Below are 26,422 nucleotides of genomic sequence, written 5' to 3'. Positions count from 1 at the left end.
CAATGGTTTCGATATGAAGAGCTGCATGTTTAAAAACAGTTATGTTAAAATTATACTGACAACCAATTTGAGTGAAAACAATTTGTTGAGAAGTGTATCAAGTTTATCAACTGTTTTGATTTGATGCTCTGTGACATGAAAGTATATTGTCCCCTGTGAACTCACTTTTTGCATAAAGGTTGCATTTCTTGTTGTGTGGTGGTAATTCAACACATGAAAGTGGCTGGGAACCATAAGTGGCCCAGTGCCTACATTGAACAGGAGCAAAGCAAAGTTCCTGTGGTGAGGAAGTGTCTTTATGAAATTTGATTATCGTGGTTATTGCCATTTATTCTTTTTTGCATGTTGGGTACCGTGAATGAATGACTCCCAACATCTTTGCTTGTTACTGGGCCTGTAGCAGTTTTTTTTGACAGCGGATGGGGAGACTGGTAATGATCTACATGATTTAAACATACCTCGTACTGCAGTGGATGCTGTTTAAAGTGATAGTAAAGATTGGTTGTGTTGTTGACTTTGGTTTCGGTCTTCACACAGAGTTTGAAATATACAGTACTTTGATACACATCCATCCTGTTGAATCCAAACCGAAGTATATCATGGAGTGTGCATTTTTTTGGTGCAAAATCTGGTCTGTCTCTGTCATCTGTATTGTCTGCAGTTGCTATTTTGCTTTTTAATTTCACACTGTTCTGCAAATACTTGCGCTCAGTGATCTCATCAGCCTGAGTGAAAAGTGCAATTTTATAATCAGTGTTTACAGAATTCTTAGATTGAGTCTCGAATATACTTTATATATTTGATACCTCACTCAGCCCTATTAGAACTTAGAGTCGACTGAAGTAGATCTAGCAGAGCAGAAATTTCACTGAGCTCTTCATGACATTCCATTCTGTTGCCAGTGTTTGTCAATGGAGATTGCAAGGGTTTGTGCTTGACTTTATGCCCTTGTTGACAATGAAACACCCAAATCAATTTGGAGGGGTATAAACATACTTTTGGCTATATAATATTAAATATTAAGATGGAAATGAAGGGAGCTTACCAAGGTCTGTGAATCTTAAAGGTTTGCTCAAAATGACAAGACTTAACATTTGCCCTGTGTGTGTGTGTGTTTTTTTTTTTTTTGAAATTTTTTTATTATTATATATTTCCACTGTTATAGTGCCTCTAACCTCTGGGTTTTACTGGTGTGTCCAACATCATTTTAAATTATGAAAACGCAAACACTGATTCCTGTTACTGTATATGCATGTAACTTTGATAGTTATTAGAAAGTAGGGAGCTTTGCCCCCCTGCTCGTTTCGCTTGCCAATCCCCGAGCCTGCACTGCGCGCTAGCCTCTTTGCAGTTCTGCTGCTATCCTACGGGGATGTGGATGTACAATTTGAACAGATTTTTATTTTCATGGGATTTGTTACATATGCATAATAGAACTAAATATTTTACATTGCAGCAAGTAATTAACCATATTAAAAAATAGTAAAACATAATACTTTGAAAGTAAATTATGTTTCATGTTGCATGAGTTACTCGTTGAATAATACGATTTAGTTCTGTTTGGCTTTGAAATTAACACACAAATACTTTTTAAACTTACACTTTTACTGTAAAACTTCAGTAAAAACAATTTTTGGAATTAAATTTTCATTAATATCGTATTGAATTTTGATTCTGTGTTTGGACTTTCATCGTGATAATGCAACTTTTAACTGCCCGTGATTGAATTTCGTTTCTTTATATATTTCTTTAAATAAAATGACTTTTGTTTCGAATGTTTGGCTCTGAGATTTAATTGTCTTTGCAAAAGCTATTCTAGCGGCAAACTGTTAACATTTTAATACGAATGGCATATGAAGATCTCCTTTGTTGTCTAATGTTATTCGCAGAAGATTTACTACATTACCATTCTTGGATACATCCTTCTTTCTACAGTAATTTGTGCAGTGGAAGATCGGACGGTGTTAACGGACAGTGTTAACGGTTGTAGATATTCTTCGGGATATTGTAAGTTGATGTTTTCATGTTCTGGATGATCACCACCAACTGTTTCAGCATAGTCTATTGATACGCATTTAACCAATTTGCCGTGTAACCAATCGACATTTTTGGCGTTAATTTGTTTGATTTCATCGTTTCTCAATGCTAAGATTGCCCGTGTACTCATTTTTTTTCTGTTGATAACCCTTTGTGGTGAAATTCTTCAATAAGATTTGGACACAATACATTTTCTTTAATTGGGAACTTAAAGTGAGGAAAACATTAAAATTTATAAGAGCTGAGAGAGCAGGAACTGTGTCTGACAAAAGCATTCACACGAATGAGAGGTGAGAGTACCATGTGTGTAGTTGAATATGGTTGAGAGGAGGGCGTGACTTGAAAAAATCTCATGTCCAAAGTCTCGTCGGGCTTGAAAAAAATCTCTTCAAGAAAGTCTCTTCTCGTCGCAGGATTTTTTTTTAATATAATAGATGTATATTAATGATTGATATTTTATAAGCTGTCTATATAAGATATAGTGCAAATCATATTAAATACACAGGCCATGATGATATACTAAGTATTACTGGTCTTCACTGCTGCCTACAATGGGTAACATGATACTGTGTTTTCTGTGGTCTACTAACATACTTGTTAATGATTGTACTAGGCTCACATAAACATGACCGTAAAAAAACTGATGTATTAAAGCTAATTGCCGTTAAAAGAAAAGTTGAAAATCAAAATTTTAGATGTTGAGTCATACTTAAGTTGTGTGAGTATTTATAATCAAGCATTTTTTTTTTTCTGCAACAAATGCAGAGCTATTGACTTAAGATTATTAATCATATATTTTGTTAGCTAATTCTGACTTCATAGCATCAGGTAATATTCTTTGATAAAGATGCTTTGAATGCAAAAACCAGAGGTTGATTTTGCTTCTAAGCTTAAAGCCAAGAAAGTTTTTAGCCCATATCTTTCCTGTAGGTGCTGTTAGAGGCCATGAATATTTTGTATTGAATAAGCCCTGCTACTGTAGTGCCAGAAGGACCAGAGAATCTGGATGTTAGTTTAAAAAAAAAAAAAATGAAAAAGTGCAACGTGATATTTTCTTTTGGTAACTCAACCTTATGTTAATTCTACCTTAAAGTCCAATTATAGGCATTTTTGTCACTCTAACTGTTGGAAGAGGCATGTAGCAACACCACCTGTACATGGCAGAATGTCAAAGCAGATAGGAATTTAAGCATGCATGCAACAAAGTCCAAAAATTGTAACTGTTCCAAATATTTCTAGTGGACATCTCACTTTTTTCTAAAACATTACACATCAGAAATTCTAGGTTGATCATTCTAGGAATTAAAAGTAATTTACTTATTCACACAGATTGTGATGACTCCTAGATTGTAGAAATCATTAGCTTTCACATATTATAGTAAAAAATAGGAGGGATGATCCTGGAAGATGTATAGAAAATCCGCCTCCACTGTTTCTTTTATAAGAAAAGAATGGTGAGCGGCAGTGTTTATAAAAAAAGAAAAAAAGCTGCATCCTTCCCAAAAGCACACAGTGCTTCTTAGTAATTAGAGCATACTTTTTCTGAAAAATACTAGTGATTGGAAACTGAAAAAATTAATAGCTAATTGTGAAACAATATGGATCTGATGCTTAGAAGTGTACATCTGCAGTTAATGATAAATACTAAAAGCTTAGGTTTCACTACTACTTTTTTGGTTTTTGAGCCTATTTCACCTTTTAGTGGTTTACAGTTCTTGAAATTTAATAAGATGAAAGCAGCCATAAAGTGAATGACAAGTGGTTTTGGCCTCTGATAACAGTTTTGCATTCTTTCTTGAAAAAAAGTAGCTCCCATATTTCAATGTATATCTAGGCTTCATGCATTTCAGACAGCTAGCAGAGCAGTTTTGCTAGTGTTATAAAAATGACCTTGATGGCTTTGGACCAGCATACAAAACTGCCAGTGTCTGTGAATATCATATGATGCTTTGAGTACTTGACCAACAAATTTACAGTTTTGCTCTCGCCCAATCCCAGCAAAATCCTAGTAATTGAATTAGTTTAGTACTTTCTTAAATATTTACTGTATGTGGGATGTGTATTTTAAAATAATAGCTTTAAATGGTTCTAAGTGCTAGCTGTTAAAGTGAAATATGATACATAAATGAAAATTGATATGCATCAAAACCATGTTAAATTCAGGTGTGATGTAAACTGACACTGCTGTAAATTTTTGCATGTTCTAGAGTAATTTCATTTAATGTTTCAATGTTTAAAAGGCAACTGGCAGAAATAGTATACTCTCCTTTGTCCATATATTTGGAAATATGTAACCACTTTTTTATGTTAATGTGAGGCATATTTTGCTTCTGCAGTATAACCTTCCACTTGAACTGATCAATCAACAAAACCTGTCGGAATGGATGGAAATTCTGAAAACTGTAGTGGACAGAGATGTCCCTGCGGTAAGTATTTATTATTGTTGTTTAATTTTACTTTAATACAGCTATTTTATAGCTACACCTGTGCCATTCACCAAAGTAGGTGCTGGCTCACTACTTTTGTTATTGTAGTGTTTGCCCATTGCTAATTGCTTCTGGGTATATGGCACTCACCCACACCAGGCGCTTTTAACAATGTTAATTGAACCAATCAGTTTCAAGTCAGTATTATAAAGCAAAATGAGTTAAAACAAGTAAAAGCCATGGTAGCAAAAGCAGGAAATATTTTTCAAACAAGACCTTTAACTCTTTTAGGACTAATTATTTTTACCATTTTGTCACAGGGCTGAATTTTTCCCAAAAACTGTTTTCTGAAAAGCACACAAAGCGATGGTTTCACACATAAATCAACATAAAATACTTATGACAAATTACTCTGTTTTAAGTTCCATGAGCCCCTACAGTATGTAAATTCACATACTTATTACATACAGTGGTGTGAAAAACTATTTGCCCCCTTCCTGATTTCTTATTCTTTTGCATGTTTGTCACACAAAATGTTTCTGATCATCAAACACATTTAACCATTAGTCAAATATAACACAAGTAAACACAAAATGCAGTTTGTAAATGGTGGTTTTTATTATTTAGGGAGAAAAAAAAATCCAAACCTACATGGCCCTGTGTGAAAAAGTAATTGCCCCCTGAACCTAATAACTGGTTGGGCCACCCTTAGCAGCAATAACTGCAATCAAGCGTTTGCGATAACTTGCAATGAGTCTTTTACAGCGCTCTGGAGGAATTTTGGCCCACTCATCTTTGCAAAATTGTTGTAATTCAGCTTTATTTGAGGGTTTTCTAGCATGAACCGCCTTTTTAAGGTCATGCCATAGCATCTCAATTGGATTCAGGTCAGGACTTTGACTAGGCCACTCCAAAGTCTTCATTTTGTTTTTCTTCAGCCATTCAGAGGTGAATTTGCTGGTGTGTTTTGGGTCATTGTCCTGTTGCAGCACCCAAGATCGCTTCAGCTTGAGTTGACGAACAGATGGCCGGACATTCTCCTTCAGGATTTTTTGGTAGACAGTAGAATTCATGGTTCCATCTATCACAGCAAGCCTTCCAGGTCCTGAAGCAGCAAAACAACCCCAGACCATCACACTACCACCACCATATTTTACTGTTGGTATGATGTTCTTTTTCTGAAATGCTGTGTTCCTTTTACGCCAGATGTAACGGGACATTTGCCTTCCAAAAAGTTCAACTTTTGTCTCATCAGTCCACAAGGTATTTTCCCAAAACTCTTGGCAATCATTGAGATGTTTCTTAGCAAAACTGAGACGAGCCCTAATGTTCTTTTTGCTTAACAGTGGTTTGCGTCTTGGAAATCTGCCATGCAGGCCGTTTTTGCCCAGTCTTTTTTTTATGGTGGAGTTGTGAACACTGACCTTAATTGAGGCAAGTGAGGCCTGCAGTTCTTTAGACGTTGTCCTGGGGTCTTTTGTGACCTCTCGGATGAGTCGTCCTCTGCGCTCTTGGGGTAATTTTGGTCGGCCGGCCACTCCTGGGAAGGTTCACCACTGTTCCATGTTTTTGCCATTTGTGGATAATGGCTCTCACTTTGGTTCGCTGGAGTCCCAAAGCTTTAGAAATGGCTTTATAACCTTTACCAGACTGATAGATCTCAATTACTTCTGTTCTCATTTGTTCCTGAATTTCTTTGGATCTTGGCATGATGTCTAGCTTTTGAGGTGCTTTTGGTCTACTTCTCTGTGTCAGGCAGCTCCTATTTAAGTGATTTCTTGATTGAAACAGGTGTGGCAGTAATCAGGCCTGGGGGTGGCTACGGAAATTGAACTCAGGTGTGATACACCACAGTTAGGTTATTTTTTAACAAGGGGGCAATTACTTTTTCACACAGGGCCATGTAGGTTTGGATTTTTTTTCTCCCTAAATAATAAACACCATCATTTAAAAACTGCATTTTGTGTTTACTTGTGTTATATTTGACTAATGGTTAAATGTGTTTGATGATCAGAAACATTTTGTGTGACAAACATGCAAAAGAATAAGAAATCAGGAAGGGGGCAAATAGTTTTTCACACCACTGTACCTGTTTGTCTCATCACTCGTAAACTGAAAGGCACTTTCTTGGGTGGGGAAAAAAGGCTTGAAGTAGTCGAGTGGCTGGTAATCCATAGTGTCCACTAGCACTCTGTGTCATTTGAAGTCCTTTTACCAGTTTGCCCCCCACTGATCTATGTCTGTGTAGTCTCCCCAAGGCGAACGTTGCTGTACGTGCGTCAGGTACATTAGATTGCTCAGCATTATGATCAGCTGTGGACTGCTCATACCCCCTCCGTCAGGAGCAGGAAGAGAGAGAGAGAGAGAGAGAGAGAGACAGAGTTTGTTTTTCAGTCAAAAATCAATACGTGCCCTTCGAGCTTTTAAGTATGTGAAGCACTGTGCAGCATGTCTTTTCAGGAATCAGCTTTACAAAAGATAGCAACGTGAAGATAATCTTTCAGCATTTTTAGACGAGCGTCCATATCGTCTAGGTGTGCGAACAGCCCCCCTGCTCAATCCCCATACGTCAGGATCACAGATAGTCAGCGCAAGACTGAGAGAAAAGTAAGCAATCTAGCTTCTCAGCCATCTGCCAATAGCGTCCCTTGTATGAAATCAACTGGGCAAACCAACTGAGGAAGCATGTACCAGAAATTAAAAGACCCATTGTCCGCAGAAATCCGCGAACCAGCAAAAAATCCGCGATATATATTTAAACAAGGGGGCTCCGCCCCCTGCTCGCTTCGCTCGCCTACCCCCGGCGTTTTGAACCCGTGCCCGCTGGGCAGCTACGTGTCCGGATGACGCACGTTTAATACGGAGCGTTTGCCCGTGTCATTCTGGAGTCCCCCACTGGTAATACAGAGCTTCATCCGTACTATTACGCGGTGCATTTTGGACTACTGCGGACCCCGTAGTTTTTCTCGTTTCAGTTTGTATCTTTGGTCAGTTGAGCTCATGTTTTTCAAGCTTTTGAATTCCGGTCTTCATTATCTGTAACCTGCTGTCCATGTGCGTGGCCCCCTTGTTCAACCTGTTTATGACGTTTTACTTTGCTTTCTACTCTGTCTTTAATTTCTGACCTAGCTTTATTCCGGTTTTGTTTCAATGACACTGGGTCCGTGGTGATTATATGTAAAGGAGGCAGTCTAATTTTACCCTTTTGACAACTACGTGTAAATTCATTATTTGTATTGCCAGTTGTTTCTTCTGGGAAGTTAAGTGAATGACAATGATTGCAAATGACATTCATTAATCCCAATGAATTTTCCTCAATAGTGGACTCATTATTGAAGGCGTTGTCAGCCAACTGGCGTAAGCATTTAGCAGGTGTCTGGCGTTGATGTCTGCGACGGGCATGTTTTGCTTGTGGCGTTTGACTGACGCGTTGTTGCATGTACATTATTTGTGACGCGCTATTTTGTAGTTTTAATTGATTTGCCACCGCTTTGCGAAATAAGGAGGATCGCACTCACTGTTAATATGTATCCTTTTCTGCAGTTGAACGGTTAATAGTGCTTTATTGTAAGGAGATACACCTATGCTCACATCTATGCTGCCTAGTGTGAAGGTGTTCAGATGACGTATGTTTAATATGGACGTTTACTTTAGAAATGTGGTTTTGGGTGTCACTTCTTATTGAGGGGGGGGGTTGAGGATTGTTGTTGCGCGAGCGTCTTCTTTCTTTTTGTGTCCCATGGGCTTGACACCTACGCCGACACCCATGCTGCCTAGTGTGAAGGTGTCGACGTTCACTTTAGAATATGTGGCTTTGGGTGTCACTTCTTATGGATGTGTGGGGGGGGATTGTTGTTGCGCGAGCGTCTTCTTTCTTTTTGTGTTCCTGTGTCTTGTTTGAATCCCCCTCTTTGTGTGTGTCCCGTCCCTTGCTTGTAGGGTCTGTGGGGTGGTTTTGTGTTCTTTCTTATTGTCTTCCATGGGCTTGTTGAATCCCCCTCTTGGTGTGTGTCCCGTCCCGTCCCGTGCCTGTGGGGGGGGGGTCGTGCCTTGCCGTTGTGCGCTCGTCTGTTCTTTTTTTTTTTGTTGTGTTTAGTTTCGTGTGCAATGTGTTTTGTGCTTTGCCCGCGGTTGAGTACTTTTTTATGTGCCTTTTCCTTTTTTCGGTGCTTGTGTGACTCCTTTTTGTATGTGCTCACTCCTTTTTTCTGTGGTCTTGTCCGCCACTCGCGGCCCCTCATCCGCCTTTGTCGCCCTCTTTTGTCCGCCTTTCTCCGACTCTCGCGGACTCTTTTTGCGCCTGCGCCTCTTGCGGACTCTCATCCGCCTCTCTCGCCCTCTTTTGTCCGCCCTCTTTTGTCCGCCTTTCTCGGCTCCTCAGCCGACTCTCGCGGACTCTTTTTGCGCCTGCGCAGTACGTCTTTTTGCAGCTACGGCCCATGGCCGGATGTGCCTGCGTCCATCATCCGGTTTAGCATTCTCGGTTAGTAATATAGATATGCTTACATATAAAATCACAATTTAAATGACCGCTACGCGCGCGTGTTGACTCGGCGACACCCAGAGCAGAAAGAACGCGCTCCGGCCGCTCCAACCGCGCCATGCGGGGAGTGAGAGAGACGCCAATATCTCACACTCTCTCCCCCCTTAAAGAAATTAAATGGGTGCGAGTGAGACCACTGACCTCCCTCCCTTCTATTAGTTATAGGTTATAGTACGTTCAGCTTATCCATGAGTCCGGCTTATCTATGATACGATTTTATTTTAAAATTCGTATGATTTTTGGTCTCCGGCTTATACATGAGTCCGGCTTATAGACAAGAACCTAGGGTAATAGAAAGTATTAAAGTAGATCCAGCAACATTCTTCAGGCTTAAGGATGAATTGCATACTCAATGACCTCAGTGGAAATTAAGGGGAAATGAATTTAAAACTGAAGCTAGGAAGCACTTCTTTATGCAAAAACTTGTGGAACTCTGGAACAAACTACTGAGACACACAGTTGAAGCAGAAAACTTACCAATCTTGAAGAAGAACCTTGATGAGATATTGGGACCGCTTAGCTAATATCTAAACAAATGGGCTTGATGGACTGAATAGACTGTACTTCTTTGTCAAATTTCTCAAGTTCTTAAAAGGGTGCTTCACAGTACTTGAATCTTTTCCTATGTTTCTTTTCCCCCCTCCCACCAAAGACCTCTGTCGTGGCAAAAAATTGTCACTAGAAGGCTTTTTACCTGAAATGAAGGCTATTAGGAGTCTCGGGATAGGCAAACAGAGTCTATAGTTTTATTGCAATAAAATAACCATAATAATAACACGGACTCAACCTAATACGGCCAAATTGAGCTGAGCCCTGAACAGTTCAGGACTCCAAACTTATATAGTCATTTCTTATCAGTCTGACCTCGCTAAAATTAGCTCATTTGCTCTTTTTCTCTGACTCCCCTCTGCTCCTGTCCAGCTGATACCTTGAGTTCCCATGGGAACCATTATTATCTCCTGAATTTCCCTGCAGCTGGCCCCTCTGGTATTTTCACTGTGTATTGTTAATTTTACTTTCTGTTTTTGCTTGTTTCTTTCACTGGCCAAGGCCTTTCTTCCATATATGGGCTTCCTCTCGTCATTTTCCCTTCCTAACCTTTTTGGTGGTCAAAGCTAAGCTTTAATATAAAAAGAAATATGGCATGTGCTTTTATTTAATCATTTGCTTGGTAGGCCTGACTTGCAGTAATATCTACACTAAGGTTAATGCTTATATATTTCTCTATTTATTTACTGTATACTAATACATGAATACACTAATTTTACTTTTCATGCATTACATCATTTTGACCTTGTCAGTAGCAATGCCTTTTGCTTTTTTTGATGATTTCACTATCCCAGCTGGCTTCTCCCATGCCTACCAGGACACACTATCTGTCTGTCTGTCTGTCTGTCTGTCTGTCTGTCTGTCTGTCTGTCTGTCTGTCTGTCTGTCTGTCACATGCAGGACGGAGCCACGGCCACCAACTCTAAGACCATTGGATACGACGACAACTCGCAGAGCCACGCCCACCAACTCGGACGGAGCAACTCACAAAACATGGCGTCATTCGCGTTTGTCTCTGTTACAGTCCACATGCACCTCTGAACCACGTTGACTTTTCATTATTCTTTTCGGTTACGACGCACGACCGCGTCCACCATCGCAAACTGTTTTACACGCTGTGGTCTTAGAGTTGGTGGGCAGGTCTCTGTGAGTTGCTCTTGCGAGCGGGCGCATGACCAGGCGGTGTGTATGCTTCGAGAACGAGGGTGGACGCGGCAGGAACATCTAAGAAGAGGCATGTTTGTTGCGGATGTGAATCGCTGTATGCAGCGTGTAAAACATGGGATACGCACGATATAGCCACGCCCGCCAACGTTAAGATGATGGGATACGCCGACAACTCGCAGAGCCACGCCCACCAACTATAAGACCATGGGACGAGAACACCTGCCCGCCTGCTTGACTGTTACCAGCGTGTAAAACCATCGCAGCTTTTAACTCACAAACGGCAACAACTTGCCAAACAAGGACACCCTGTCTCTCGAGGCATTCACACTGCCGGAAGACAACCATGGGATACGCAAAAAATAGCCATGTCAGTCAACTCACAAAACCCAGCCCACCAACTCGAGCACGCGTCTACCCACGCTCTCAAGGCATTCACAGTGCTTGCTCATGTACCTGGACGCAACAACTCACCAACTCGCTTTCATCTCTGCTACAGTACAAATGCACCACTGAGCCACGTTGACTTGTCATTATTCTTTTCAGTTTCGGCTGTATTTCCATATATAATCCACCAAGTCGTCTGACCATGGGATACAAACGACAGAGCACTGCCCAACAACTCGAACCGATAGAGAGACACGCCCACCAACTCTAAGAGCATGGGACGAGAACGCCTGCCCGCCCGCCCGCCTGACTGTTACCAGCGTTCACCGCAATGTACTGGAGTGTAAAACCATCACAACTATCAGACGCTGTCTATCTAAGAGGATATATAGATAACTTCATTATTCCTCGGCACGTGTCCACCCACGCTCTCAAGGCATTCGCAGTGCCTGCTCATATGCCCGGATGCAACAACTCACCACATACAAATTTTGCTTAATTTGACTCAACACGGGAAACCTCACCTGGCCCGGACACGGAGAGGATTGACAGATTTGTAGCTCTTTCTCGATTCTGTGCGTGGTGTTGCATTGCCGTACTTAGTTGGTGGAGCGATTTAGTCTGGTTAATTCCGAAAACAAATGAGACTCCCTACAGCTAAATAGTTATGCGGTCGCCGTCCAACTTCTTAGAGGGACAAGTGGCCTTCAGCCACGTGAGATTGAGCATTAACAAGTCTGTGATGCCTTTAGATGTCCAGTGCTGCATGCGCGCTACACTGAATGGATCAGCATGTGTCTACCCGGTGCCGACAGGCGTGGGTAAGCCGTTGAACCCCATTCGTAATGGGGACCAGGGCATGCAGTTGTTCCCCACGAACGAGGAATACCCAGTAAGTGCGGGTCATACGCTCGCACTGATTACGTCCCTGCCCTTTGTACGTAATTCCCCCAACCCACCTCGCTACTAGCATGGTCGGGTGACTTGGTGGATTATATATAGAAAAGCAGCCGGAACCGCAAAGAACAATGAAAAGACAACGTGGCTCAGAGGTGCACAAATGACAGCGACAGGTGAGGAGCTGCGGGCGGGCACATGAGCAGGCAGTGCGTATTGAACAATGATTGTATGTTGGTTCGTAGCGTGCATTGTTGCAATGTTACTTTTCTTGGTGGTTTATTATATTACGGATTTTGCAAATGTTCATTTTTTTCCCTCTGCTTAAAAAAACATTAAAAAAGCGTCGTGATTATGCGGCGTATGCTACACCACGGGTTGGTATGCAGCGTGTAAAACAGTTTGTCGCGGATAATTTGCCTTTTACTTTTACACGAAGACAGTTTTCTGTTAGATTGGCCTTTGCAATGACAATAAGGCACAGGGCCAAACTTTCTAAAAGATATGCATGTATCTGCCAAAACCAGTTTTCAGTCACGGACAATAATTGTATGTTAATAATAATAATAATAGTAATTCTTTGCATTTATATAGCGCTTTTCTCACTACTCAAAGCGCTCAGCAATTGCAGGTTAAGGACCTTGCTGAAGGGCCCAACAGAGCAGAGTCTCTATTGGCATTTACGGGATTCGAACTGGCAACCTTCCGATTGCCAGTGCAGATCCCTAACCTCAGAGCCACCACTTGCTCTCTCCAGAGTTCCATCTTTTATTCACTCACTGTTGTATCCTGATATCCACCCCTTTTAGACAACTGTGTCTTTCCGGAAGTGTTGAGCCATCAATAAATAATTATGCGGCGTATGCCTGCAGGAACACGTGGAGAGGGAGGGAGAGAGAGAGAGAGAGAGAGAGAGAGAGAGAGGGGGCTGGACGCATAAGAATAATAATACTTCATTACTTTGATATAGCGGTGTTCTCAGTATTCAAAGCGCTATCCACACGGGGAGGAACCGGGATGCGAACCCACAATCTTCCATTCTCCTTACTGCAAAGCAGCAGCACTACCACTGCGCCACAGGGCAGTTAAAGAATGCACCGGGCTCGATTTTGTTTTCACTTTGTTTACAGCGATCGGATCGTAGCGTGCATTGTTGCAATGTTACTTTTCTTGGTGGCTTATTACATTACGGATGTTTCACATGTTCATTTTTTTCCCTGTGCTTAAAAGACATTAAAAAAGTGTTTCTCAACTGTGACTCCATAACAACTCCGTACGCAAGCTATATTAAGTGTCAACCGCCGAAGTAACTTTCACCAGCGTGGCCTCCATCATCACAGACGATCCCGCTTTCAATCACGGACAATTGTATGTTGCTCTCTCCAGAGGTGTATCTGTTCATTCACTCACAATCGTATCCTCAAACTCACCCCATTTGGACAACTGTGTCGTTCAGGAAGTGTTCACCCATCAATACATAATTATGTGCGGGTTGGCTAGTTTTTCTATATTATGTCATTGGTATTGTTCCTCATCTTCCTTACCTTCAAACACAGGTGTCCTGGTCCCCCCCTTCTTCTGTCCTCGGGTAGTTTCTGTGCGTCATTCTTGTCCTTTTCTATTCTTCCTCTATTAATACTGGTAATTTTCCTTTTTTACTAGAAAATGCAATATGACTGATTTTTTAGTTAACCATTCGGTTGACCTATCTTATTTGCTTAGCATTCTAATTTATGCTTAATCTTAATGTTTTAGAAGCTATTAATTACTTTTATGGTTATTTACGTTAATATGCTATTTATGCTAATATATAAATTTTTTTTCCTTCTATACCTCTTACCCCAATTTACCTTAATACTCTAGGTGCAGAGTACCTTGTGAGTGTTAGGTAGCTTTAAACCCCAGGCTGAGGTCACTACTAGCCCAATTCCTGAAGCACTTCTAGGGTAAAGGATAACCTTGCTTCCAGGAACATGTCTGTGGTACAGTATGTCTCCCTCCTGTTGTCTTAAAGGAACAAACTGGCCCCTGCTCTTCTGTCTTATTAACTTGAAGTTCTTGTATTCTCTTTACAATCCTCTTAGAGAATTGCTCTTGATATGGAGTATCATTTGTTTAAATTCTGCCAAGTTACCTGGCTTGAACTATCCTTGAAGAGTATTGCCTGTTTATCTCACAGGTTTCACTTTGCAGTCTCTTCAGGGGCTATGCCCCATCTGAGGTATCCATAATACAGACCCTGATTGCTGTTCTTCCTTCTCCCCTGGAATGATGTCGATTTTTATTGCTGTTACATGCTTAGTTCAATAAGAGATTTGATGTAGCTAAGTGACCTATTGTGGTGTTAACATTGAGTGTCTCTCAGGCTTGAAATTTTATGTAAAAATGGTAAAGCCAAAGTGTTTCAGTTAAGCTGTATTGTTTGCATGTACTGTACATTGTTAGGCCCGAATAGCACTTGGAACAGTATTCTGCTGCTTTGGTAATGCTCCAATATTCATGAGTGTGATGGAGCCTTCAACCAAGGGCATGTAGATGAAAAAATATAAAGCCAGTTTTAGAACCAATTGAAAGTGCACCACTAGTTGAATCAAGTGATAGTAATGACAATTTATACAGCACTGTATGACTGAACCTCTATCAAATGCTTGGTGAATTTAGTCACAGGAAGCTTCAGTGTGGCACAGAGGTAAAGTGATTACAGTCAAGAGGAAGGACAAGAAACCTGTTGGAGGCTATGCATGCTTCACAGTACACTAGCGGTCAATGTTCGGGTGTTGTGGTAGCCTACAGTAACCCAATAGGTGGCATAGATATTGACGATTAGGCAAGGGCATTTGCCCTCTCATGCCCAAGCAACAGAAGAAATGCAAGAAAAGTTCACATAGAAATACACTTCTTTTGTCCCAGTTGTGATTTTGGGCTGTTTTTTTTTTTTTTTTTTAAATAAATAATCACACTTTGGATGTGTACTAAAACTGCATCAGTATAGCAGTAGACACTAGACACACCTTTCCTACTTTATTTATGTAACATTTGGTATTAACCTGTTTCTGTTACACTGTGTTCCTGTTTCTATATTTTAAAAAAAAAAAAATTTTGGTTCATTTTTTCCAGTGGTAAACATAACATTAAGGGGGTTAATCCTCTGCCCCTTTATCTTCACTGACGCTGGAAATTATAATGTACACATTCAGGCTTTCACTAGTTTTGTTTGTGTACTTGTAGATTGAAATTATTGTTGTTTTAAATTGTTTTTATTAGACGCTTCACATACTCCATTTTGCATTTCTCACCTCTGTGTGGAGTATTTTGCCTACATAATCTTTTAGTGCTTGGCACTGGTTGCTGATGGAGTTTTGTGGGGTTCAGAAAATTTTAGTACCAATTGTTGATTTAACCGTACATTATATAGAAAAGTATAATTTTACAACATAAAAGAATACATCATTTTTAACTGAATTACAATACAAACATTTCCAACCTAATGGCACATGTACAAATTTTTGGTTTACTGATCTATTGTTAAATATTGATTGAAAACCTGAAAGAATTAATTCTAAATCATTTGCAATAATAGATGAAACTAGAGAGGGGCAAATACTTTCTCATGGATTTGTATGTTTGTGTATCTAAAAGTTTAAATTTTTTTTTTTTTCCCACATGATATTGACCTGGCCTCGCAGTTAGGAGACCCGGGTTCGCTTCCCGGGTCCTCCCTGCGTGGAGTTTGCATGTCCTCCCCGTGTTTGTGTGGGTTTCCTCCGGGCGCTCCGGTTTCCTCCCACAGTCCAAAGACATGCAGGTTAGGTGGATTGGTGATTCTAAATTGGCCCTAGTGTGTGCTTGGTGTGTGGGTGTGTTTGTGTGTGTCCTGCGGTGGGTTGGCACCCTGCCCGGGATTGGTTCCCTGCCTTGTGCCCTGTGTTGGCTGGGATTGGCTCCAGCAGACCCCCGTGACCCTGTATTCGGATTCAGCGGGTTGGACAATGGATGGATGGATGGATATTGACCTGACCTATATTGTAAGTTACTTTAATTTAGCTGTCCTTGTGTACATTACACCAGTGTCTCAACAGTTTAAATTAGCTGCTTTAAAGTTGTTCTCATTTAAAATTAAATATTAAGCAGTAGAGCTAAATTTGAAAGTAGCTGCTTGTGCCATCCCAACGGTATTATCTATGTAAATGTTTGTTTTTTGGACTGATGCTTGATGTAACCCGTAAGACTGAGTAGAAGGTTTCTTTTTATTGGTTGGATGCTTCTGTTTTGTGACTGAATTTTTTTTCCTTGTTTTCAGAAAGTAATATGTATGTTAAGAATGATTTTGGATTGAAGCAAAGTATACATTACCTGCATATGTCAATTTAGTAATAGTTTCCTGTGTGCAAAATTAACTTCTACTGGAGTAAAGCATAACAAATATGTTTGACTAATTCCAAGTTTAATTTCCTTGTGTCTATTAGGAAACCCTGCAAGTAGATGAAGATGACAGACCTGAGCTACCCTGGTGGAAATGTAAAAAATGGGCCCTGCACATATTGGCTAGGCTCTTTGAAAGGTATAATTTGTGCCTTGTGCTTTTATTCTGAGTTTTGAAGTTTGTTGTTATAAATGCTTGTTACTCATTTTAGGTATGGAAGTCCTGGCAATGTATCCAAAGAATATACAGAATTTGCTGAAATGTTCCTCAAAGGGTTTGCTGTTTCTGCTCAGCAGGTATGACATCCATATATCTGTGCATACAATTCACTATAATCATAAAGCATGTTATACGTGAGGTGACGTAAAAGTTTTAGTTATCATGCAGGGTCATGGTAAGGTATTGCAAGAAGTGATAATTGTTGACAACATAAATCAGTTATATTGTTTTATAGAAATGTACATCTTTATTAAAATTCTGCAATTTGCACAAATCATGTATTATAATAGAAATGGCTACAGTTTTACAGTATGTTCAGTGAAGAAACACAAGACTGCTACGGATTCATGTTAAGAGAAGTTACTGCTTTTAAAAATCATGGTACATATTCAGTAAAAGTCTTGGGTTATCTAATCAGACTCAACTAGCCATCTACACAAATGTTACAAAAACATAGTTCTGAAGATGTTTATAGAAGCAACTTACACTTTATGCCAGTGCGGCAGGGAAAATTTAATAAAACGCTGACGTCTTAACTGAAAACTGTTCCTTGAATCTGGCACCAAGCTCTTGCTGTTTGATTATTTTGAATAGACAAAATGGGCTTGATAGTGAATTGATGGATAACGTGTGTGGGTGTGTTTTGTTTTTCTAAAGGGTGCTTCTAACTTCTGGGCACTAGCAGTTTTGTTAGCATGTGATAAGACAGCCCTGCTTTTATGCTCTAATACTAATAAGGCAGTGAATGGTGGTTGTTTAAAAGAAATACAACTCTGCAATTTATTTAAAGAACTCGCTGATGGGCACTCTGCTTTCAACTAAGACCTTTTTTAATTTACATTTTTAATGATTTTATATTATATAACATTAGTAATCAATCTTCTGGTGATGCATTACCTTAATCACCTTATTTCCGACAGTCATGGGCAAATGTGTTGCTACATTGTACATTTTATGTTGTGCATTAATATCTTGAGTAGAAAGCATGAAGCTCACATGGCCTCTTAAAACTATTGCTGCATTTTAGGAATTGATCATAATTTTACAAAGTAGTCATATTTCTGAACAATAGTGAAACTCACATGTTCCATTTCTACCTAGCACAATTGAGGGTGAATCCCAGTCCATAGCTACTGTTTCCCCGAAAATAAGCCCTAGCATGATTTTCAGGCTGCTCTTTAATATAAGCACTACCCCATAAATAAGCCCTAGTCAAGATCGTCAGCTGAAAAGTAAGGTAGCTAAGGCCAGGTTTATACTTCACGCGATGTGACGTGTGTTCCCAAAACATCCGTTAAATTCCGAGGACACCTTGCCACAATATCTTTGAAAAGGATGTTTAATGATTTTATCCATCAATCCAGGGATACGCCCATTCCAGCAGCATTGGTGCAAGACAGAAGCAAAGTCCTTGGACGGGGCATCAGCTCATTGCAAGGTGAACACAAACACACACGCGTAACACTAACATCATTTTAGTGTCACCATATCCCCAAACCTTCATATCTTTGGATGAAAAACTGAGCACACTATAGAAACCAACTAGGAAAACATGCAAACACCAAGCACGGACCACAAGAGATGTGATTCCCTGTGAGAGAGCAGCGCTACTGCTCTGCCACCGTGCTGACCCAACATGTGTAACTATTAACAGTATTCCTTATTTAAACAAAGTTAACAATTTATCTGTAAAATGTAACATACATATTTTAATGCATTTCATCATGAAAGTGATATCAAGTATAAATCTAAGAATTCGAAATGTGCAGAGTGCTGGAATATTCTAAATTTAATGTATCTGTGTTGCTATCGCTGCTTGCCTCTGCTGTCAGGTCAGGAGGAAGCCCCAGCAGTTAACAACTGGGTCAGTTTTAAGATGATTACAATGGTCTACTTTAATGATAAAGTAAACTATGAGATTAAAGTGGACATTTCGTGTTTAAAGCCGAAATTTCCACTTCAATCACAAAATAAACATTTTCATTATGTCCTTAATTTTTTTTCTATATGGTTCAAATACACCAGCGTACGTTATTGCTATTGTGAAGGTGCAAAAAAAAAAAAAAGACTGTATAGAAGATGGTATGTGACACTTATAAAATGTATCGTGTCATTATATTTTGAATATAAAAGCAACATGAAAAAATTTGTCAGGATTTTGCTTCACCACATCGAACCATTCATCTCCTGAAAGTGGCTGGAATAGCAAGAAATTCAGGCTGGAATTCAGGGTTTGAATGTGGAGGGTTATGACGATATTCCAGAAGAAGATGGCATGACTGTGTTTGGTTTGGATAAATGTATATTGTTGTACATGAATTAATATAAGATATCCCCTGAAAAGAAGCATCTTTAATAGTGCATCTTTTGGAGCAAAAATCAATATAAGACCCGGTCTTATTTTCGGGGAAACATGGTATTTAAATGTAACCTTTGGTAGGCATTCTGTGCTTCAATATATGGTTAAGTTCCTCAATAAATATTGAAAATTTCTCTTAGTTTTCTTCAAAGCAACAGTTGTCCACTTATGTTTTCTGAGTCACAAGAACAGCTTTATGGCTTAACAGTTAAACCTAATAGTTATGTTACCCAAATTAAAATCTTAGAAACATCCTAATTAGGTTTGCAGTTTTTTTGGTGCTCATAATGTTATTTATCCTGAATACGCATCTTTTTTTATATTAAAAAAAAAAACAGAAAACAACAAATCTGTACTTGTTATATTGGAGTGCAATAAATGTGTCCACACTCTATATGTAATTAAAAGAATGATGAAAAACTTCACACTGGCTTGGGCAAGCATAAAATCCTTTTTCTCTTGCTCTCTCTCACTCTTCCAGGTTTTGCTGAAAGTTCTCTATCAGTACAAAGAGAAGCATTATATAGCTCCCAGGGTTCTTCAGCAGACACTTAATTATTTCAATCAAGGAGTAGCCCATGCAGTTACTTGGAAGAACCTGAAGCCACATATCCAGGTACATAGAATATATAAAATGTAAGTGCATGTCTCTCTCCTGAAGTGGTTTATTGTCTTTTTGGTTGTCATGCAATATATTGCTGTCTTAATTGTAGTTATCTGCATTATTCTGAGCGAGGCCCTTTTTTTATGATCTTAAGTCATATTTGTGTGTAAAAGAAGCAAAAAGCACAACCGGCCCACATTGAGAAAATCATTTCATATAAGCTATATGCATTTTTTAAAAAGTCATTGTCCAATTTACAATGTGTGTATATATGTGTGCTTCATTTTTAATAGGTCTAAAAACATTTAGGTGTTGATTTGATAATTTGTCCATTTTCATCTTTTAATCCAATTTCATATGTTTATGAAGGCCCCTCCCCAGTATTTTTGCAGTTTAAATCCAGCTACTTGCCCAATTTAGTAATCACATTTTAAAGAGAGCTATCGTAGACCTGTATTTAGATCACAGCACTACCACCTTCTTCTTTTTGGCTGCTCCCATTAGGGGTTGCAACTGCGGATCATATTCCATATCTCTTTCCTCTGTATCTGTTCTGTTACACCCATCACCTGCATGTCCTCTCTCACCACATCCATAATCCTTCTCTTAGGCCTTCCTCTTTTTTTTCTTGCCTGGCAGCTCTATCCTTAGCATCCTTCTCCCAATATACTCGGCATCTCTCCTCTGCACATGTCTAAACCAACGCAATGTCGCTTCTCTGACTTAGTCTCCCAACTGTCCAACTTGAGCTGACCCTCCAATGTCCTCATTTCTAATCCTGTCCATCTTCGTCACACCCAATGCAAATCTTAGCATCTTAAACTCTGCTACCTCCAGCTCTGTCTCCTACTTTCTGGTCAGTGCCACCATCTCCAACCCATATAACATAGCTGGTCTCACTGCCGTCCTGTAGACCTTCCATTTCACTCTTGCTGATACCCGTCTGTCACAAATCACTCCTGACACTCTTCTCCACCCTGCCTGCACTCTCTTCTTCACCTCTTCCACAATCCCCATTACTCTGTACTGTTGATCCCAAGTATTTAAACTCATCCACTTTCGCCAACTCTACTCTCTGCATCCTCACCATTCCACTGACCTCCCTCTCATTTACACACATGTATCCTGTCTTGTTCCTACTGATCTTCATTCCTCTCCTCTCTAGAGCACATCTCCACCTCTCCAGGGTCTCCTCAACCTGCTCCCTACTATCGCCACAGATTACAATGTCATCAGCAAACATCATAGTCCACGGGGACTCCTGTCTAATCTCGTCTGTCAACCTGTCCATCACCATTGCAAAAAAGAAAGGGCTCAGAGCCGATCCCTGATGTAATCCCACCTCCACCTTGAATGCATCCGTCACTCCTACCGCAGACCGCGCCACTGTCACACTTACCTCGTATATATCTTGTACAGCTCTTACATACTTCTCTGCCACTCCCGACTTCCTCATATAATGCCACAACTCCTCTCGAGGCACACTGTCATATGCTTTCTCCAGGTCCACAAAGACACAATGCAACTCCTTCTGGCCTTCTCTATATTTCTCCATCAACACCCTCAGAGCAAACATCCGCTCTGTGGTGTTCTTTCTTGGCATGAAACCATACTGCTGCTCACTAATCATCACCTTACTACTTAACCTAGCTTCCACTACTCTTTCCCATAACTTCATGCTGTGGCTCATCAATTTTATCCCCCTGTAGTTACTACAGTCCTGCACATCCCCCTTATTTTTAAATATCTGCACCAGTACACTTCTTCTCAACTCCTCAGGCATCCTGTCACTTTCCAAGATTCCATTAAACAATTTGGTTAAAAACTCCACTGCCGTCTCTCCTAAACACATCCATGCTTCCACAGGTATGTCATCTGGACCAACAGCTTTTCCATTCTTCATCTTCTTCATAGCTATCCTTCCTCCTTGCTAATCTGTTGCACTTCCTAATTCACTATCTCCACATCATTCAACCTCTTCTCTCTCTCGTTCTTTTAATTCATCATCCTCTCAAAGTACTCTTTCCATCTGCTCAACGCACTCTCCTTGCTTGTGAATACATTTCCATCTTTATCCTTTCACCCTAACCTGCTGCACATCTTTCCCAGCTCGGTCCCTCTGTCTAGCCAATCGGTACAGGTCCTTTTCTCCCTCCTTAGGGTCCAACCTCTCATACAACTCATCATGCACCTTTTCTTTAGCCTTTGCCACCACTCTCTTCACCTTACCATACCATACCATATTTATTTGTTGAGCGCTTAAAAACACAGCATTACAATTGACCAAAGCGCTGTACAGTTAAAACAAACAGGACTAAAAACAAAATATTAAAAGCAAACATTAAGAGAGAATTTGAACTAAGAAACTAAAACAGGTCAGAGGACCCAATAAAATAGAGAAAATAATGAAAAACAAGTAGAAAATGAAACAAGTTAAGAATTAAAAGCCAATGTGAAGAAGTGCGTTTTTAAGCGTAATTTGAATGTGGCAACTGAAGTGGCTTGCCTAACCACTAAGGGTAGGGAGTTCCAGAGCCTGGGTGCACCGACGGAGAAAGCCCTTTCACCACGAGCTTTGGAACGTACCTTGGGAACGGTTAGAAGCAGCTGATCTGCGGATCTAAGAACGCGAGGGGGATTGTATCGATGGAGCAAAACACTCAAATAGATAGATAGATAGATAGGCGGGGGCTAGACCATTTAATGCCTTATAAGTTTGGAGAAGTATCTTAAAATCGATTCTGAATCTAACTGGCAGCCAATGTAAGGTTTTTAAAATTGGAGTAATATGCTGGCCTCTGCCACTCCCTGTTAGAAGCCTTGCAGCCGCATTTTGAACCAGTTGTAGTCTAGAAAGAGTGGCTTTGCTGATACCATAAAGGCAGGAATTAGAGTAATCAAGCCGGGAGGTAATAATAATGCATGGATTACTGATTCCAGGAGATGGTTAGACAGAATAGGCTTGAGTTTGGCGATACGCCTGAGCTGGAAAAAACAGGATTTTACTGTGCTGTTGACTTGAGCATCCATTTTCAGGAACGAATCCATTTTGATTCCGAGATTAAAGACAGACGAAGTTACTGGAGTGGGAAGAGAGTCGAGGCCAAAAGATGGAATCTGTTTGTAGTCGGGACTAAAAACAATGACCTCGGTTTTTGAATCATTCAGGTGAAGGAAATTTACAGCCAGCCAATCCTTAATGTCAGATAGGCAGTCGAGGAGAGGTTTGGTGGAGTCAGTTGGCTTAAGGGAAAAATAAATTTGGCAGTCGTCAGCATATAGATGATATGAAATTGCATGTTTTCTAAAAATTGCACCTAAAGGCAGAATGTAGATTGAAAAAAGTAGTGGCCCTAAAATGGAACCCTGGGGGACCCCACTTGGGAGTAGGACTGATTCAGATGAAAAATCGTCCAACATGACTCTAAGGGTCCTGTTGCAGAAATATGACCTTGCCCCTTATCTCCTTGTACTTTTATCTACTTTCTGACTCTCTCCGACTATCCCACTTCTTCTTTTCCATTCTCTTCCTCTGTATACTCTCCTGTACTTCCCCATTCCACCATCAGGTTTCCTTTACCTCCTTCCTCTTTCCAGATGTCACGCCATGCACCCTTCTTGCTTGTTACCCTTAGTACTTCTGCTGTAGTTTCCCAGCTGTCTGGTGAGTCTTCACTACCACCCAGTGCATGTCTCACCTTCTCCCTAAACTCAACCTTGCAGTCTTCCTTTTTCAACTTCCACCATTTGATCCTTGGCTCTGTCCTCATTCTCTTCCTCTTCTTGATCTCCAATGTCATCCTACAGACCACCATCCTATGCTGCTTAACCACACTTCCCCCTGCCACCACTTTGCAGTCTTCAGTCTCCTTCAGATTGACTCTTCTGCATAGGATGTAATCTACCTGTGTGCATCTTCCTCCACTCTTGTATGTCACCCTATGTTCCTCTCTTTTTAAAATATGTATTCACCACAGCCATGTCCATCCTTTTGGCAAAATCCACTATCCTCTGACCTTCTTTATTCCTTTCCTTGACACCATACCTACCCATCACCTCCTCATCTCCTCTGTTCCCTTCACCAACATGTCCATTGAAATCTGCTCCAATCACCACTTTCTGTCCCTTGGGTACACTGTTCATCACTTCATCCAACTCACTCCAAAAATCTTCTTTCTAATCCATCACACGCCCAGCTTGCGGGGCATATGCAATAACAACATTCATCATCACACCTCCAGCTTCATAATTATTACTCTGACACTCTTTTCACCTCCAGAACATTCTTGACATAATGTTCCTTCAGAATAACCCCACTCCATTTCTCCTCCTATCCTCACCATGATTGAACAATTTGAATCCACCTGGCCTTACTCCTCTTCCATTTACAGTTAGGTCCATAAATATTTAGGCAGACAACTTTTTTCTAATTTTGGTTCTGTACATTACCACAGTGAATTTTAAATGAAACAACTCAGATGCAGTTGAAGTGCAGACTTTCAGCTTTAATTCAGTGGGGTGAACAAAATGATTGCATAAAAATGTGAGGCAACTAAAGCATTTTTTTAACACAATCCCTTCATTTCAGGGGCTCAAAATTAATTGGACAGTTGACTCAAAGGCTATTTCATGGGCAGGTGTGGGCAAGTCCGTCGTTATGTCCTTATCAATTAAGCAGATAAAAGGTCTGGAGTTGATTTGAGGTGTAGTGCTTGCATGTGGAAGAGTTTGCTGTGAACAGACAACATGCAGTCAAAGGAGCTCTCCATGCAGGTGAAAGAAGCCGTCCTTAAGCTGCGAAAACAGAAAAAACCCATCCGAGAAATTGCTGCAATATCACGAGTGTCAAAATTTACAGTTTGGTATATCCTGAAAAAGAAAGCAAGCACTGGTGAACTCAGCAACTCAAAAAGACCTGGATATCCACGGAAGACAACAGTGATGGATGATCGCAGAATCCTTTCCATGGTGAAGAGAAACCCCTTTACAACAGCCAACCAAGTGAACAACACTCTCCAGGGGGTAGGTGTATCGATATCCAAGTCAACCATAAAGAGAAGACTGCATGAAAGTAAATACAGAGGGTGCACTGCAAGGTGCAAGCCACTCATAAGCCTCAAGAATAGAAAGGCTAGATTGGACTTTGCTAAAGAACATCTAAAAAAGCCAGCACAGTTCTGGAAAAACATTCTTTGGACAGATGAAACCAAGATCAACCTCTACCAGAATGATGGCAAGAAAAAAGTATGGAGAAGGGGTGGAACAGCTCATTATCCAAAGCATACCACATCATCTGTAAAACACTGTGGAGGCAGTGTGATGGCATGGGCGTGCATGGCTGCCAGTGGCACTGGGACACTAGTGTTTATTGATGATGTGACACAGGACAGAAGCAGCCAAATGAATTCTGAGGTGTTCAGGGACATACTGTCTGCTCAAATCTAGCTAAATGCAGTCAAATTGATTGGGCTGAGTTTCATGATACAGATGGACAATGACCCAAAACATACAGCCAAAGCAACCCAGGAGTTTATTAAAGCAAAGAAGTGGAAAATTCTCGAATGGCCAAGTCCATTACCTGATCTTATCCCAATTGAGCATGCATTTCATTTGAAGACTAAACTTCAGACAGAAAGGCCCACAAACAGCAACTGAAAGCTGCTGCAGTAAAGGCCTGGCAGAGCATTAAAAAGGAGGAAACCCAGCATCTGGTGATGTCCATGAGTTCAAGACTTCAGGCTGTCATTGCCAGCAAAGGGTTTTCAACCAAGTATTAGAAATGAACATTTTATTTCCAGTTATTTAATTTGTCCAATTGCTTTTGAGCCCCTAAAATGAAGGGATTGTGTTAAAGAAATGCTTTAGTTGCCTCACATTTTTATGCAATCGTTTTGTTCACCCCACTGAATTAAAGCTGAAAGTCGGCACTGCAACTGCATTTGAGTTGTTTCATTTAAAATTCATTGTGGTAATGTACAGAACCAAAATTAGGTCCATAAATATTTGGACAGAGACAACTTTTTTCTAACTGTAGTCTCTTGCATGCACAATATATCAACCTTCCTTTTCTCCATCATATCTGCTAACTCTCTCCCCATACCAGTCATACTGCCAACATTCAAAGTTCCTACCCTCAGTTCCACTCTCTTTACCTGCCTCCTCTCCTCCTGCCTCCGGACACATCTCCCTCCTCCTGCTTCTTCTGCTTCTGCTTCTTCTGCTGCTGCTTCTGCTGCTGCTGCTTCTGCTGCTGCTGCTTCTGCTGCTTCTTCTTCTTCTGCTTCTTCTGCTGCTTCTTCTGCTTCTGCTTCTTCTTCTTCCAACAGTAGCACAATTTCTGCCAGCACCCTGTTGACTAACTGTACTGGTGTAGGTTTCTTCTTCTGCTTCTTCTTCTGCTGCTGCTTCTTCTGCTGCTTCTTCTGCTGCTTCTGCTTCTTCTGCTGCTGCTTCTTCTTCTTCTGCTTCTTCTGCTTCTGCTTCTTCTTCTTCCAACAGTAGCACAATTTCTGCCAGCACCCTGTTGACTAACTGTACTGGTGTAGGTCATTGTTAACCCGGGGCTCGACCGATCCGGTATGGAAATTTGTATTCTTGTCCGCATATTGATTTGGCAAAATTTTACACTGGATGCCCTTCCTGACGTAACCCTCCCCATTTATCCGGGCTTGGGACCGCCACGAAGAAACACACTGGTTTGTGCATCCCCTGTGGCTGGGTTATCGCATCATTACCTATGGAGCATTAAAACTGTAGTTTAACATTTGGCCAACTCAAAATTGTGACTTAAATACAGACTTGAGTATCCAAGTAG

General features: G+C 40.6%; 1 protein-coding gene across 2 annotated transcripts in view; it reads left to right on the top strand.

Moving 5' to 3' along the window:
* Positions 1–26,422, top strand: part of ipo7 (importin 7) — a 92,715-nt gene that overhangs the window by 25,305 nt on the left and 40,988 nt on the right. For both annotated transcript variants that reach the window (XM_051922352.1, XM_028793748.2), the window contains exons 6-9: positions 4,374–4,463; positions 16,470–16,564; positions 16,638–16,722; positions 19,486–19,620. In XM_051922352.1, coding sequence (XP_051778312.1) covers positions 4,374–4,463; positions 16,470–16,564; positions 16,638–16,722; positions 19,486–19,620 — 405 coding nt within the window. The remainder of the gene's footprint in view (positions 1–4,373; positions 4,464–16,469; positions 16,565–16,637; positions 16,723–19,485; positions 19,621–26,422) is intronic.

This window comes from Erpetoichthys calabaricus, chromosome 2 (genome assembly GCF_900747795.2).
Source record: "Erpetoichthys calabaricus chromosome 2, fErpCal1.3, whole genome shotgun sequence".
Lineage (NCBI taxonomy): Eukaryota > Metazoa > Chordata > Cladistia > Polypteriformes > Polypteridae > Erpetoichthys > Erpetoichthys calabaricus.
This window is presented reverse-complemented; position numbering and strand designations above follow the sequence as displayed.